Source organism: Gavia stellata, chromosome 11 (genome assembly GCF_030936135.1).
Source record: "Gavia stellata isolate bGavSte3 chromosome 11, bGavSte3.hap2, whole genome shotgun sequence".
NCBI lineage: Eukaryota > Metazoa > Chordata > Aves > Gaviiformes > Gaviidae > Gavia > Gavia stellata.
The window spans coordinates 21,870,367-21,887,707 of NC_082604.1; the positions used below are offsets into that span (position 1 = coordinate 21,870,367).

At 40.3% G+C, this 17,341-nt stretch overlaps 1 protein-coding gene across 1 annotated transcript; it reads right to left on the bottom strand.

Moving 5' to 3' along the window:
- Positions 1-399: 399 nt before the first annotated feature.
- ZNF639 (zinc finger protein 639) lies at positions 400-7,244 on the bottom strand. Its single transcript, XM_009817701.2, has 5 exons — positions 7,145-7,244; positions 6,674-6,741; positions 5,993-6,100; positions 5,029-5,166; positions 400-4,754 (listed from the first exon to the last, which is right to left on the bottom strand). Exons 2-5 carry the CDS (start codon positions 6,729-6,731, stop codon positions 3,607-3,609), a joined length of 1,452 nt encoding a protein of 483 aa, XP_009816003.2. The 5' UTR covers positions 6,732-6,741; positions 7,145-7,244; the 3' UTR covers positions 400-3,606.
- Positions 7,245-17,341: the final 10,097 nt, after the last annotated feature.

The following is a 17,341-nucleotide window of genomic DNA, read 5'->3' on the forward strand; positions in this document are numbered from 1 at the left end:
CGCCATTTTTACTGAGGGCCCAAGGGGGCAGGGCGGCCGCCATCTTCAGCAAGGGCAGAGGAGGAGAGGGGTGAGGCGGCGCGGCTGCTCGTGAAATGGAGACGGGCCCGCGCCGACACGGGGAATACCCCCCACGTCCCGTCCCGCTGCCCCTGGGCCCCGGGAAGAGGGGCCGGGTAAGCCAACCCAGAGGATGCTCGCCATAGCTCTGCACACGCCTGTCCGGCCTTTGGGAGGACGCTGCGCGCCGCAGAGCGCAGCGGGAGGCCCCGCGAGGGGGAAGGCGCCGGAGCTGAGGGGGGGCCTGCCCCGCCCGCCTGGAAGGGTGAACTCGGCCGCCGAGCGCGGGGGTCTTTCCGCGGGGATCTGAAACAAAGACAAGGAGGCATGACTTTGGAGTCCTGTCTAGGTCAGCACCATGGTTTAATCACAGTCGGCTAAAATGACAAATGACAAGTACTCTGCAGTTCAAAAGCACTGTTAGTTTATACATTTGGTACATCACCACAGAAGTGCGTAATAAGAACGACCACAAACAATGAAAATCAATGACAATAAGCATTATAGAGAACACATTACTTGAGAATTACTAATTTGCTGTATTTTAAGCTCCTGCAATAATGAGTGGGATTTAAATTTTGTTTTGAAGTCAACAGAAGCTTTGATACAAAAAAGTTCTTTTCTTCGATAATAAATACGATCCAGGAGGCTGAAATACACAACACACATCTAACCTAAAGGCTCAAAATTTTGTCTGAAAAGCAAAGACTCAAATACAAATACCTTCCAAATACAAAATAGCTCCAAAACCAATTTTGTGATTTTGTACAGCTTCTAGTTAGAATGCTGTTCCTGAAGTAGTGGAACCTTGCTAGTATCAGTCTAATGAACAACAAACTGAACCTGATACACATATTGAGTGACTCAAAAAAAAAAAATACTGGCATACTTCTGATTACTACAGTTAATTTCTCTCATTCAAGACTGAGATTAACTGCTCAAGCTATAGGGTTAAAGAAGACTGAAGTCTCTGGCAGTATCAGATCAGCTGCATTCACATGCTCTCAGTTCACCTTAGTGCAGCAATGTCAGAGCACTGACCTTCCCCTTACGCGCTTCACGTAAATAAACCAAACTCTTGTCTTCCCTTCAATGGGAACAACATACTGTCCTTGGCATATACAGTCATTCCTTTCAGGCTTCCAACTTCTAGACAGACTCCACTCATTACCTATTTTTTTCTACTACTTAACATCTTTCTTGTTTTAGCATGCTGATAATGTGGAAGCTGATACCCTACTTTTGTCCCTGCTAAGGTAAAATAAGACCAGCTACCCCTGCACATTTCTATTTACTTTCTGGTATTAAAAAGAAAATACTAACATTAGTCCCTTATTTATAAAATCCAACCTAAGACAAACTTGAATATATTTCCTAATTAGACACTGTGGAGTACATTTTAGTTAGGAATGATTTGGCTTCATAACATTCTTATGGGGTATTCTTTTCATTCCCAGTTTAGAGATTAGAAATAACACAACTCAAAGTTAGACATGAAGTTATTTAGAAGTCAACAAGCAAGCTTCCTGTATCATGGGGGTCCGTGCTTTTACAACAGACCACCTTTCCTGTACGGGACACAATGCTGATCTACACAAACATACACACTTCTTAAGCCCACTTATTTTTTGGGTTTTTTTTTAAATGTCTTTTTTTCCACTTCTTGTCACGGTCCCCTGAAGCAGCTTTCTCTCCAGAGCTCAACTGTGCCATTCCACCTGTGCGTCGTCACAAAGCGCAGAGTTTTAAGAGAACCAGCGTTCCTTCCCTCTCAGTTATGAATAAAATTAACTTTCCATATATAAAATAATTTGTATTAGTGCTTTGTTAACTATATTATTGCTACCATTTAAAGCCAACCAGGATGAATGTGTTCAAAATAGGAAATGAGCTATTCTACTACTGTCATTCTCTATACAATGGACTAATAAAACACAGTCAGGACACCATCAGGTTGCCCTCTTCAATGACCACACAGAAGATTTAGTAGTAAATCAGCATTTCAGAATGACCAAAATGGTCTGTCTTGCCTCCTACAAAGAAACATACACTAACTGGTTCACAGCAGACTTTCCAGAAATTCTCTAGAAATTAGAACTTCCATAAACTTGACTATATTCCACCAATTTTTATCCTTAGCTTTAAAAATCAAATGCAAAGACCCTTGCACGCCTTGAAGCAGAAAACACCAAATCTGGCTGATCAAGACGTTTTATACATTAACTGTATCTATACAAAGGTTGCATTAGACAATCTTACATTACAAATTTACAATCAATGCAGAAAGAAATGTAAACTCCACCACTAATTTATGGGTAATTTCACTCTGATAACTAGCACAATCTAAATGACCTCACCCTTATTTTTATCTGGCCAAGTATCCATTCAGAAATACAGCTACAGAATGAACGGTAAAAATTCAATTCTAATGATTATACTGGCAGGACAGCGCTATCTAATCTGAATGGATGTGTGAAATAATTTGAAAGTGGTTAAAGTTAGTAAAATTTTTGTACTGTACCAGTGCTTTAAGCCAGTATATAGAAGTTTAAAATTTACAGAAATAACTGTCCTCGTATTATCAGCAGTAGAAAGCTAATTATAAATATACAGAATTATATCAACATAAACTAACAGAGGCTTGCTCTAAATGAGGTTGGCGACATACATCATTTTGGTGAGAGCTAAATCAGGATTTTAGATATGGAAATTGTACATTTTATACAACCTTTGTACATTCTCAGCTGGATCACTTTGCACATTCCCTTGCAATTACTCCGTCAAACATGACCCAATCTACACACAAGCAGTATGTGTCTACTTGGTGCATTAAAAGATAGGAACTGAAGGTAAATAGACAAAAATGATATGGGAGGTCTGTAGTAAATGTGTGGACGAGAAGGTTGTTGGATAGTCCCATAAACAGTTGAAATTAAACAACAAAGAGAGCGAACGATGAGGTCAGATAGGTACCCCAAGAGAAAACCAAGACAATTTTGAAAGCTTATCAAGAGTATGAGGTGGGAAATACAGGCTGGTACGTGAATTTGGAGATGTCCACGCCTGGCAACTTTTGGAACAGCCTTATCTTTGGCAGGCTGGTGCAATTCGCTAAACATCAGCACAATGACCTGTTGCCACAGAAGGTAACATGAGCTGGGTATGCAGTTGACATCAGTATGGCATTACTTAAGCATGGAACTAGATGTTGGCTTTCTCTTTGTCCCTTTTTAAACTCAAGAGAGCTGGTCTTGTACATTAGAGGTGAAAGTGAGGGATGACCATCAGAATTGCTATCACAACATGCAACTACTCCCACTGTCCCTCCCCCCAAAGTCTGATCCATCACACTGTGAATGGGATTATTCCTACTGAAACCCCTAGGTAAGGAAATTCACAACACCAAGCTATTACACATGCTTTGCTGATACAAAGATGAAAACATTAGAATTGTACAATTGCTGTTAAAATTGTATTTAATATCACATTTCAGTGAATGGAAATTAATTCCAATTCTAACAGATCGATTACAGGGGAAGAAAGTAATCATGCTGTCTCATGTATCTGAAGATGACTTAAAAGATCTTTTTCATTTCCAAACCTCATTAAACAATCGGTACATTTATGAGGCAAGTCTGCTGAATGCCTGAAATCCAAGTGAGTTTTAAGGTCTTCAATCTGTCCTGTTGAATATTCACAGTATTGACACAAATAAATCCCTTCAGATAAATGAGAGCTTAAATGCTTGCAATATTCCAACATACCTGAAAAGCCCTTCCCACAGTCATCACAAACATGAGGGAATATTTTGGTGTGTTCAATAGCTACATGCCTGTTGACATTGGTATGCAGCCTGCTCCTAAAGCCGCACACTTGGCATACAAAGAAGTTTTTGCATTTGTCAAAACTGATTTTGTTTATGAGACTGTACTGTCCACGCTCCTTGTTATTATAGCTGTCGCTTAACTCTATCAGTCGACATGCATGTTCATTCACCACATGGCTATGCAGATCTTCTGGATCATTTGTTTCATGCTCACAGAACTGACACAAATACTGCTCGTCACAGCTGTGTTCCTGGAAGTGCAGGTACAACTCGCTGCTCGAGGAGAACTGCATATCGCACTGCTCACACCAATAAAGGTGGTCATTGAAATGAGTGTCTGCTATGTGCTGACTCAGATTCTCAAATATCACCGTTTTGTAATCGCAGTATTTACAGATGTACGGATCCTCCTCATGTAGTTTTACATGTTCAATGAGCTGCACTTTGCTGGAGAAGCTTTCTTTACAAACTTTACAGACATGAGTGTCTGTACACGTCTTATGCTTCAGGATCATGTGCTGCTTTAAGTCAGAGAAGTACTTGCTATTAAAGTCACAAAGCTCACACTTGTATAAGCCACTGCTGTTGGCTCTCAGCAAAGGCCATTTCTGTTGAGCTGTAATATTCAAAGCCTGGTTCTTCTCAAAGATTTTACAGGTTTCCAGAGGGATTTCCTCTAGGTCCTCAGCTTCTAGCTTCTCTGGTGACACAGTCTGTGTTTCTATATCGTGAACTTCTACAGCATTCACTTCTGTCGTAGAAATTTCTACAGTTTGAATATCTAAAGGTTTCTCTTCTTCTGTAGGGCTGTCACTGAATATAGGTGAATCACATAAGTCTCTGCACACTCCATTATTGGTACCTTTATCTGCAGAAGGAAATAGATAATAAAAGCAAAAAAGGTTAAAAAACCCTGCAAAACACCTGGGTCCATATTTAACTTTTCAGTTAGTTGTTGCAGCTTACAAATGCAAAAAGCAGTTATTTCTCCCCGCCAGGCTATATATTATGTTTAATTAACAAATAACGCAAACTACAACTCCTTCGCCTTTTCTGACAAAGCAAAAAAGTTACATTACAAGCCAACAGCCGTGCTCTCCAGCTTCCTAGCACCTAAGCTGCAAATACACATTGACCTTCACCTTTATCCTTCTTTTTAGGGTCTGTATAGTGCAACCCCACAACGTTTGAATGTGAGCCGCTCCACTGAGAAGTCCCAGCATGCACTGGACTCCCATCATCGTCTGTGTCTAGGCTCTGCACAGGACTGTGGAATCTACCTGCAAAGAAAAAAGAAGGATTTTCTTGTCATCATTTGTCTATACTAGCATCATCATGATTCTTTAACCACTGATCTTATTTACTATTTACTTATTCTAGTTACATAAATTTATCTTTATATATTAATCACATCATAACCTACATTTAAAAAAGTAACAATAAATGCATCAGAAATAATTTCCATATGTACAAAAGACAACAAAAGAATTAAAAAGATGGCAACTCTGTCTTTAAAATTTCAGCAAAAACCCAGTCAGTTGATTATACTGAAAAAAACCTTAAAATCCTTAAATGAAACTTTACATTTGAAAGATTTTAAATTTTAAAATATATACTTAAATATTTCTGCACATCACATTTTAAAATATAATACTTTAAGACTTCTGGAGACTTTCTGGCTAATTTATTAGAGTGAAAAGAAAGATGAATATCTCACATTTGCTCTGCTAAACTTCACATACACCAGTGGATGTTTTATAAAAAGGCATTTTGTTTTCTATAAGTAGAAGTACAGTTCAATGGAATTGCTGGTAAATTCCATCTGAACTCTTAGATTATTTACATCAGCTTTACATTACCTAGCTAGCAGATATTTAGATAAAGAAGTCTAATCATCACTATAAATGTAGTAAAATTGAAGGATCTTTTTGTCTTTATTGTTTCTACTTTGAAAATTTTATTTCAATTACAATGATTAAAACAACCTTCCACCAGTCTAAAGCATATCAGATCACAACAATGTTTGTATTCTATTTACTTCAACAAATATGAGCATGACATGCTTAGTAAAGAATTGCAGAACAAGACCCCAAAACGTAGCCTTACCTCTGTTTTCAGAAAACTTTATATCTGGCTGTTTCATAGAACAGACGCTATAGCAGTGGTCAGAAAAAATTCCACTGTTGTCTATGTATTTGCTTGCACCTGAAGAATCTAAAACAAAAAGTAAATTTTAATACTAACACATTGATGTAGCTACATACATATTTAATGGTCACCAAAATTCTCTTCATTGGCCACATTTTTTACTTCTTGTGTTGGGAGAATTCTGTGCTGGCCTGATAGCATTCCTGTTGTGATTTACCACTTTAAGCTGCTCTGATGATGTGCGGAGTATCAGATACAGTCATTATCAAACTTTGCTCCCACTGAAGACAGTGACTGTTCGTTCAGCACTGAATACTTCCGGACACCCCCATCCCAACTTTTACAAAATTCCTCCCCTTGTGTGTTAGTAGAATCATCTTTTAATTTTGTAGCTTGAGCAAGTTTCCCCCATTTGCAGGGAGTACAGAACAAAACTGTTCAGATGCATTGACTGAAAGTGGCTTAACAATGGAGCACGCAGAGTGGGTACTCAATACATTTGGACCAAGACTTCCTATCCTACCCTTTGTGTTACTGACTTTCCATGTATTAGCACAGATCATCTCTTCTCATCAAGTAATTATTCTGAGAAAAAAAAAAACAAACTTAAAGTGTGCATCACTCAAGGTCTAGACTGACCTGAATATCGAGAAGGATGTAGAGTCTTCCTTTTCCTCTTTTTAGGATGTTCATTCATTTTGAATAGTCTAAATTAATTGTAAAGTGAAAATATCCCATTAGAGTTGTTTGTATCTAGTTTATCTTTCATGACTTTGAAACAATAGAAACATTTTGAAAACCCACCCATTAAACACAAGAGGTTTTTTCTTATTCCCCTTTCTTGCCCCCCAGCCCACTTTATTACAGTTAAGGACACATTAAATGCACACAGGTACTGAATTCTAGTCTCATATTCCTGCCCTGGAACAACAGAAGGTTCACCATAAAGACAGACAGCTCAGGCCTCTAGGCACTCAAGTAGTCAGTGTAATCTAGGAGGCAGTTCTCCAGCACCCTGTTGCCTTTTGTCAGAGACCAGATATTCTGAGGCAGAGCCCTTCAGATAAAGTCTTAATGTTGAAAATACCAACAGAAGTCATGCTCTCTTACCAAAAATCCTGGACTCCTCAGTATCAGAAAGTAGAGCAGCTAAGAAGCTGATGGCTGTACAGCTTCCAAACGTAGTGAATGCATCAGTTCAAGAAGATTTTAATCTAGAGAGCAATAGTGTTTTAAAACTTTAAAACTTGAGCACAAAATAAAAAACCCAGCATCAAATACACAAGTATTACAAAGAATGAAGCTATGGAAATTGAAGCTAGAAAACAACATGAAAAGTCAATATTCACTTTCATTTAGAGCATCAAAGTTAGCAAGGTAGATGCATTAAGAGTATTTGTTTCCCTTTTTCCAGGTTAGTTGGGTTTCAATGCACTTGGCAGCTCCTGACAACAGAAAAAGAGATGGAGACGACACCAAAAATACTTGAGCTATATACTGGCCCAAATAGCTCTGAAGAAGGAAGGGATGCAAACATGGCATCTAACGTGGTTTACTGTAACACTAGAGCACTTATGGGCAGAGCACTTATGGGCCCAGGATCTTCTAAAGCCAAGGCCATCCCCCCAGAGGTGAAAGCAGGAAAAAAAGGCTCGTCATCGAGTAAATGCTGTTCTCATGAGATAAAATAAGACTTTAATTCAGACAAATTATTTAAAGGGGAAAATAATATGGCAAACCCAGGTTTTTTAATATTATATCGTGGTCTAGAAATATCAGATACCCTCTTCACTTCTTCTGACTGCGAGGGGAAAAACCTACATTCTACTGAGATGGCAAGTTTTATCCCAGTTACCGCGGCTCAACCTTTCCCCCACGGATGGCCCCACGGGACAGTAACCCCTGTGATTCTTCTCCAGCGGCTTTCCCCAGTACATCTCTCGCAGCCGCTCGGCGCGGTCATGGGGAAGGCTCATAAAGGCCCTAAAAATCGAGATCCCCGGTCCCCCAGAGCCCCTCGCCGAGCCGGCCGCGGCCTCCGCGGAGGTCGGAGCCGGGGGCCGCAGCGGGGAACGGCGGGCGGGAGCGCGGCAAACGCACCGCTCCGCCCCCCCGCCCCGAAGGCAGCGGCGGGGAGGCCGCGGGCGGCGGCGAAGCGCGCAGCCGAGGGCAGGGGCGAGGCCGCGGCCACGCTCCGGCGGCGGGGAGAGGGCCCGGCCGGAGCCGTCACCGGGGAGCTCCGCCGGCCCGTCCCCGCCTCAGCGCGGGGGGAAGCGCGGGCCCGAGCGCGCTGCGGAGCGTGAGTCATTTCTCACTCCCCTCGCTGGGGACGAGGGGCGGCGGGCGCGGGTTCGCGCTTCAAATGGCGCCGGGGTGAGGGCTAAGATGGGGGCGGGTGCGGGGCGACGCTCAGCGGCGCGCGGGCCGCGCCCGGCGGGGTGAAGGGCTGGATGGAGGCGGGCGCCGGCGGAGCCACGGGGCTCCCCGGGGCTGGGGGTGACGCCGGCGGCCGCTCCCCTCCTGTCTCGCCGCCGGGACTCACCTTCCGCTCCGCGCCCAGCGACGGGCCGCGGCCGCCTCCGGACGCGGCGCTCCCCGCGGGGGAAGGGGAGGGGCGGGGCGGGACGAGCGGCGGCCGCCGACATGGCGCCCCCTGGGGGCCGCGCCGCTGCGGTCGGGCCGGCGCCTCCTGACCCCCGCTCGTCGCCATAGCAACCGGCTTAATTTATACGGGATACCGTTATCCCACCGCTACAAAGGGAATGCTCAGAGAAGTTGTTCTCCAGCACATTTTCTTATATAGGCTTTGTCCAGGGCGTGTACAGCATTTAATCTCACCCAGGAGAGGGCAGGGGGTGCCATCACCATACAAATGTTTGTGTTTTACCCCAGAAAGAATGTGATGTCAAAGCCAGAACCTCATAAAGCACAAATTTACTTTTGGTATCAAGGTAGAAGCTGTCCCTTAAAGCTGCTGCATAGGACACTCAATACAAAATAAGGGTTTAAAAATTAAAGTAAGCAACTTGCCCCTTCTCAAAATCTTCTAAATTTATAATCATAAAAAAGAATCACCCTTTTTGCTTACTTCATCTATACTTTTTTTTATGCCACATTAAAGAGCAATAAGTTATATTTCCCCACAAATCAGAATATTTCAAACAGCATCTTATTATTTTGAAAAATAAGTCATTCATTTTGAAGACACAAGGGAGACCATTACAGTAACTTAGTTTTATGACTTAAAACAGATCAGGGAATTTTACCAAGCATTTCATTCATTGAGCTATTCTGCTCTGGCTTAGCCTGAAGTTACCTAATTTTAAGATCGAGCTTTCAATTAGCAAAGAATCCACAACATCCCTAATGTTGTTGTTCCAGTAAAAAAAAAATAATTATAGTAAAAAAATTAGTAAAAAAATAAATTATACCCTGCTTCTGGCCACAGTTTTATTTATTAGCTGGAAGTTGAGATTGGACTTGCTCTGTTTATAAAATCCTACCTTTAGCCTTTGTCCTGAAAGTTGGAAACATGTCATTAGGGTGATCTGATTTGGTTAGAGCCACACAGAAAGAGCTTCATCCTATGATCACACAGAAGGTTTGGTGGTAAGCAACATGAATATAAGGAAAGGTTTCCTTTTGAAGACAGGCTGCTGAGCCCTCAGAAGTTAAATAAATGTGGTGTATCCATTATCTCCTGAGCTGAAGTACCAATCAAACAAGATCCTGGCATCCCACTTCAGTTTGGTCTCTGCTGTTTATTTCAGCCATAGGAGCTGAGGTTTCTCCAGGACAGCTTGTGTTGAAGTTCTCATTAATTGGCTATAGCCACCCAAATGGGTGGATGCCCCCATATTTCTCCCTCTATTCACCAAAAGGTTTTACATGTAAATACTTCAAAAAAAGCCCACTTCCCCCAGTTCCCAGCGGAGGGCAGTAATAGGAACTTACAATCCGTATTTGCCAGTGGAAAAAGGAAAAAACCACCAAACCCAAACCCTTTCCTTTGAATTCAGTCTTGCTTGGTGAGACAGAACGAGGATAACCAAGTCACTTCCACAGAAAGCACAGCACATCTTCTATACCTTTTGATTGATTTCTTCTCCACACAAAGCAGCACAGCCCAACACCACCTACATCAGATAAAAAGACAAGACTGAGTGGAAAAAAACATCCGAGAAGGATCCCCTTTGAAGCTGCAGATCCAGTTCAAAGGCACAGGCATCAAAAAGTGTTATCAATGCTTTAGACAGAAAAGTCTAGATGAGCCTCATTTTCTAAACCACCACGTGCTTGGGATGTTCAGACAGCTCTGGGTCAGGTTTTAATCACCCATTCCAGCTGGAAACAAACACCTGTGTGATATTCACCTTATGGTTTAAATAATGAACACAGATGATCTCCATTTCAATTAGTAGGGATATAGCCTTACTAAAATAAGAAGAATGGGGTAAACTCTTTTTTCAATAAAACAGCAAGTGTGGCTTATGATAATAACCTTTGCTGCAGGTAGATTCATTAGTGTTTAAAAGGACAAATAGGAGGTTATCTGAGGTATCCTGCCTAGCATCACTTTTCCTGCTTTTTTGTTACATGGGTTCAGATTTTGGACCAAGTCTTTCCAGTGCGGTTGGAAACCAGACTGATTTCTGAGCATAAAAATCAGGAGGGCTCATTGAGATTCCCATGCTAAAGCAAACTGCCCACATTGCAAATCATTCTTCTGTTTCACCAGCATTATTTTGCAAGTTTTCCATCATTTTTCGATGCTTTAGTGATCGAGACTTAGAACTACCACAAAAATCACAGCATGGTAATAGCAGTAAAGTCTAAAATTTGCATTTGAACAAGAACTGATGATCCCTTTTCCCTGAACCATCCTGTGCATTTAAAACAAGGTAGTAACAACTCATAACCAGTTCATAGTTACTAGAAAAGGTAAAACTCACCTTACACTGTAATAAACAGGAGTTTAATCTGTTAGTTCAGGTTATTGAACTAGTTGCTTCAAAAATGACTAGCCATACTTTGATTTGCTCTCTCCAGACTAGAGCTCAGCTTGAGCTTTGAAATTAAGTGTAAGGATAACGATGTCCACCTTTTATTAGAGTTCTAACCCCGTGCACAGTGAGCACCTGCTGGAACACAGCCCTTTTCAAAGCTAGGCAGCGGTGATCTGAAACAGAATTGACCAGTGTACAAAGTTTAAAGCTTACTGGGGACAAAGATGTGTAGAAGTGACCTGATTAAAAACCCTGACACTTCCCTCATCTCTCCAAAAAAGTGAAATTCTCAACAAGCAAACTCAAATCCCTTCCACGGTAAGTTTGTTAGCAACTGAAGTCCAAAGTAGACTAACATGTCCACAGAAGCAATTCCACTACAGCCCCATGCTCTTATCTTGCCAGTGAGTAATTTCCCAAATATGTTTCTCACTCTTTCAAAATTTGTATTGCATACAAAAATACAACCTAGTTTGTTTTTAAATATACTTTTGGTAATGAAAGCATGAAGGATATTTTTTAAAAACAAAACAGATTAATTTAGCAGGGGCTTTAAAACCATCCAGCTGAAACACTTCAGTAACATCTGCTCTCTTATCACAACTTTTACAGCCCACATCTAGAATAAGTTACTTATTTTGAGGATCAGCGTGTACAAGAATGAATGCCACGTGCATCTATGACTTTCCACCCATAAATAATGCAAATTCTATTTTTCTCCACCCAAATTAACTGATGTACACAATTTCTATCTCCTTTCTTCTAGCCTTTTCCAAAAAGCAGAGCTACAACACCAAATCACACCTCCAAGACTGAAGATTCCTTAAATTCTCACTTCAGAATTCACAAGTGTACCAACCATATCATTTTAATTTAGTTGTTAGTATATACATTAACACTCAAAAGTGTGATAAAAACCAAACAAAAGTAGTTTTTTTAATAAACAGCATGTGATACAGACCGCGAAGATAAATAAAAAGCAGACTTTTTACAGTTTCCCATGAACATGAACTACAATAAGTATCATAGGCCAAACTTTTGTTACTTGAGTAGCACAGCAGAAGGGGGAAAAAAGTGTGGGGTTTTTTTTTTTAAGTACTGCAAGACTATTCTCAGTATGACAACACATGCATCTTGCTGCATCTTAAATACTTTTTTGGCCCTTTATTACTAAAAATGTCTTGCTTTCTAACTACTTTACCACAGGACCTTTATTACAGAATGACATACACATGGCTACATCCTCCCGCCCCCCACCCCCCACCCCCCCTATAGTGGTTATTTCAAATATAATTGTCTCATTTTTAAAAGGTATTTATTTCAAGCACTGGTGGGTATATATTATCTCCTTTTGATGCAGACATGTAACTGCTACCAGCTTCAACAAAGTTACACATAAGCATCGAGAGATTACACCCTCCTGGGCTCTATTTATCCAAAATGCCAACAGGATCCCGGGCTGCCTTAGGAAAAGCATTGCCAGCAGGTCCAGGGAGGTGAGCCTTCGTCCTTCCCCTCTGCTCAGCCCTGGTGAGGCCACACTTGGGCTGCAGGGTCCAGTGCTGGGCTCCCCAGTACGAGCCAGACATGGACATACTGGAACAGGTCCAGCAAAGGGCCACAAAGATGATGGATAGGAGGCCGAGAGAGCTGGGATTGTTTAGCCTGGTGAAGAGAAAGCTCTAGGGGCATCTTGTCAATGTATACAAATACTTGATGGACAGGAGTAAAGACAACAGACAAGGCTTTTCTCAGTGTTGCCTGCTGAAAGGACATCAGGCAATGAAATAGAAGACATTCCATATAAACATTCAGAAAAACTTTTACCATGGAATCTTCTTTCTTGGACAGACTCTAAACCCAACTGAATGATGTCCTGGGCAACCTGCTCTGGCTGACCCTGCTTCCAACAGGGCGGCTGGACTAGACCATCTCCAAAAGGTCTCTGCCAACCTCAACAATTCTGTGCGATTCTGTGAAAGTTCTTGCAATTGTGGTGCCAGTTGCAATGACAACAATACTTTCAAAATTTCAAGCCTGAGAATCCGGGACATCAGACTGCAGCCATATATATTTAAAATCCTTTTCTCCACCAGGGAAGTGGATTTTGATAGTGTACGTGGATAGTCACAGTCAAAACTTGCAGAGGTGCGAGGGGGCAAGGAGAAAGAATGATACTTCCCGATGATGAATTACAGATTTACCTTCACAAGAGAAGATGAAGAGTTTGCACCACAGCGGCTGTAAGACAAGAGTAGGATTCACCTCTTCCTCCCCCTTCCTCTTCTTTCCCTGCCCCAAATGTAACAGTAAGACAACTTTGGACAGCCTGGGGCAGTTGATAATTCAGGATACAGAACACTATTAATAAAGCCTGGAAATAGATTAAATGTACTTAAACCAAAGAAACAAGGCAGCTACAAATATCTGTGTTTTGGCTCTTAAAGATCAACTAAACTATAGCAGACATAACATTCTTAGGAGAAACAGCTTCTGCTTGAATTAAGGCTTTCTTTAACTTCAGCAATATAATTGTCAGGTTTAACTGTGATTAATTTTATTACTGTAACAGGTTCCTAACAAAATTGATGGAGTTACACTGAACTAAATAATTCCTAAACCAGTTTATAGCTACTGGGGAACTGGCACCAGAATTTCAGAAAGAGTCAAGATAGAACAGTGTATTTTTGGCCTTCCTTATGCCAAAGGAATAATGCATCACATACAGAAGTGACAGTAAGGACACTTAAGACACATTTATACAAACCAATGGGGATGCTAGCTTCAAAGTACAGGCAGAGCATTGCTTTAATTGATCTTCTCTTACAAATATTTTCTCTTGTCCTTATGCTATGGGCATGTCACTTTTCAGGGGAGAGGGGTGTCAGGGAAGGAAGGGAAGAGACAGGGACTGAGGGATGCACCTCTGGCTTAGAGTCAGGAGTGCTAACACCGTAAGACCTCATACTTTTAAGAATCTATCCCATAATGCTCAGAAGTTAAGAATACTGTACTGCAAATTAAGAATAACTATTTTTCCTGAGTGTGGAATCACCAAGTCTTTATACTATGAACAGTAGGAAGAAGAAACGTTTAAACTAGCAAGCAATAAAAATCCTGGAAGTCTCAAGAATGAAAGTAACTATAGGCAAGATTAGAGTTATGAATTAGAGAGCTGAAAAGGCTAGTTAATAAAGACTATTTAAAAGTAAAATTGTAAAGTGTTTAATTGGGCTGCTAGTAAACATTCCTCATTAAAAGAACACCTTTCATACTGAATCATATGAATACCTGATCTCATATTTAATATACATAGTCTAATTTGATTTCATATGCTGTTGTGAATCCAGAGTGATTCTGATGAAGTCAGTGTTATATCAGCATAAAAGTGAAATCGGAATTTCTCAAAGACAGAGCACCTATAGATTTGGTTAGTGTATGCAGATAGAGAACTTCTATACTCAGCTTCCAGTTGGCTTCCCTTCATTAACACAGATGTAAAAATTAAAACCCAAAAAAACCCCCAAAACCCCACACCAACACCAACTGGTGGTGAGCCACACATCATTTTGGACAGATAGAGCCTTACCTAAACTGAGACAACTTTCAGCACGAAAAAAAGATACAAATTCATTATTTGTATGAAACATGTATTGCAAAATTAAATTGGGATTCAACAATCTGCAACAACATCCACAGCTATATAGTATGTAAAAGAAACAAGTGTGGTTCTTCTTCCATTCAAGTAAAACTAAAACAAGAGAAAGAAGTTTAAAAATAGAAAAAGAAATATCTTGGAAGCAGCAAGTTACAACTCTCTCTGTAATACCACACCATTTTCATTAACTTGAAGCATTTTCAAGATGTCAAAGACATCAACAAAACAGTAATTTCAAGTGGCTTTTTTGATACTTGTTTTTTGAATGGGTCCAGCCCAGGTCTGCAACCTGTACAGACATGCAAAACAGGAGGAATTCACAATTATTATTAAGAACAGATGTTGGAACATGCCAGTTATAAAATGACAAAGCAAAGAAAATACCTTCAAATTGTCAACAAACATGGGCTACTGACCACTAAAGGGCATTCAGTATTTTACATAAAAGGAAAGTTGGAAAAAACCAAGAACAACCCTCCAAACCACCAACAGCAGGGTCATCACATACAAAGTTCTCTACAAGCTTGGTAATTTCTATATTGCCCTTAATACGCAGGCTTATATCTTCTCCACAAGATGCCAAACCACTAACAATTTTGGTTTTATTTAAATGCCTTTTTTTATTTTAAAAATTATAATGAAAGTCTGTTTTAACTATGAAAAAACTATTAATGCACGCCTTCAGAACAGAAAAATGTGCATATATAAGTCAGTACAGGTGCTTTTTCTGCTACCTTTAGGACAGCAAAGAATGTATTTTTAAGAAAAACTAATCAGCAGCAGCCTGTTCTGTCATTAAATCAAGCAGTTTCACAGTTGAAAAAGCGACTGTTTTTAAATTTGTATTTCACTAAATCACCATTTCCCAATGCTTTGTAATAAAACATATGGCCCAATCCTGGACTCCTTGCTCTGGTAGTCCCACTACAAAATTTTGCAGGAGCAAGGTGTTTAGATTCAATTCAAGCTCAAAGTAAGCTAGTGTTTTGTGCAGCTGATTCTCAGAATAAAGGGAACATTTGCAAGTCTCCATGAAGTGGGAATGGTTAAAAATAAAAATCCAAATTCCAAGCAATCTCTGTGAAAATCTAGAGCTCAGTTACAGATGCTTTCACAGTCTGTAAACAGATCTTATTTCTGATACTGAGAACAGATGACACCCTCTCATTTACACCAATCTAAGTAAATAGTACCTCCACTATCTTCAGTGAAGTTACATCAGCACAAAACTGGCATAACAGGATAAGGTAATCAGGGTTGAAAGCTCTGAAGCTGAAAAAAGGATTTTTTTCCCCCTCAAACACTGGCAGAACGTTTTTCAAGTGTCCATCCTGGTTATGGTAAGAACAACTGCTTAAAGCCCATGAGCCTCTCCTTTTTTTTAATTTAAAGGCTGTAATTATCCCAAAACATATTATGTCTGTATAACTATGAAGTTTCCTTTCTTTTACTATTTGATGTTCATAACAACTTCTAAAGCTTGTGCACAGCATTTAGTTGCAGTAACTTTTGGAAACAGAGCCTGATTCCTCATACTTTTCTGTGCAAAAAGGGTGCAGAACACTGTATGCTTGAACTGAAGGACATTTATACTCGTATTTACCGAAGTAAATGGCTAGGAAGGGGCAAAGTACAAAAGAAGTTGGGCTCATAACATCCAAGTTTGAGTTGATCTTTTCATCCAGGCTGGAAAAGGCTGACCATCTCTCAGATAAACGAGGTAAAGCATTGTTTCAATACCAGATAAATAAGGATAACATAGCACCTAATGTGGCATTTGTGCAACAGTTTTACATGGTTAAATTAAGAGTTACAGCCAACAGGGTTTCAGATTTTTGTGAACTAAGTTTAAATTGAAACTAAGCCATGTTTTAAAAGAGCTAAACCATTAGAGTGTGTTGACTGCAAAGTAATACATAGAGTAATTTTGCTCTAGAAAGTATGACTAAGGTTAGCAGGAGTTAAATATTTGGATGAACAAAAAGGAATATGTAACAGTCAATAAAAGAGTAATGGGAAGTCTATTGGACTTATAAGGAAATAAAACTTCACATTCCCCATACTATTCTTGGAACTTCTGTAGTTTTCACAAAAGCAGGTTTCCCCGCACAGTATCAAGTATCCATGTGTGCAGTAATCAACTGCAGGATCTTGACTATGAAAGTGTCTTGAAAGACCAAAGTCTTGGCTTTACAATCCCCAAAGTCTTTCATAATGTAATTGATTGCACATTTTTAATATATTACAATTTGCTAAATGAAGCCAACCACTCCTTACCCTCATCAGTACAGCCTGCACAAAGTACAGTTTATTTATATACTTATATTCTAATCTAACACCAGCTGTCAGCATATTTTATATTACATGTGGTATTGCACTTTGAGTGGCACCTTGGTGGGTGTTTGCAAGTGAACAAGCTGAACCCCTGAAAGCCCCAGACCTTTGGAATTCACTCCAAGTGCTGCCAATCTAGCAAGTTTAAAATGTTAGGGTGAACATCACCCTCAGAATCAGGGGCTTCACTAATTAAAAAACCTGTTTAATAATTATAAAAACAGTCCTACCTGAAGTTGTGCATAAGGGCAATCTGAAATCCTCGGTACTCTGAACAGTTTCAAAAAGTGGTGCCAATTTAATTGATTG

Bases quoted from the DNA above. Each gene is read 5' to 3' on its own strand.
- ZNF639 (XM_009817701.2), bottom strand. From the start codon at position 6,731: ATGAATGAACATCCTAAAAAGAGGAAAAGGAAGACTCTACATCCTTCT. The intron at 6,101-6,673 runs GTCAGTCTAGAC...TTTTTGTTTTAG, and splicing joins ACATCCTTCTCGATATTCAG to ATTCTTCAGGTGCAAGCAAA. The intron at 5,167-5,992 runs GTAAGGCTACGT...TTTTCTTTGCAG, and splicing joins AAAGTTTTCTGAAAACAGAG to GTAGATTCCACAGTCCTGTG.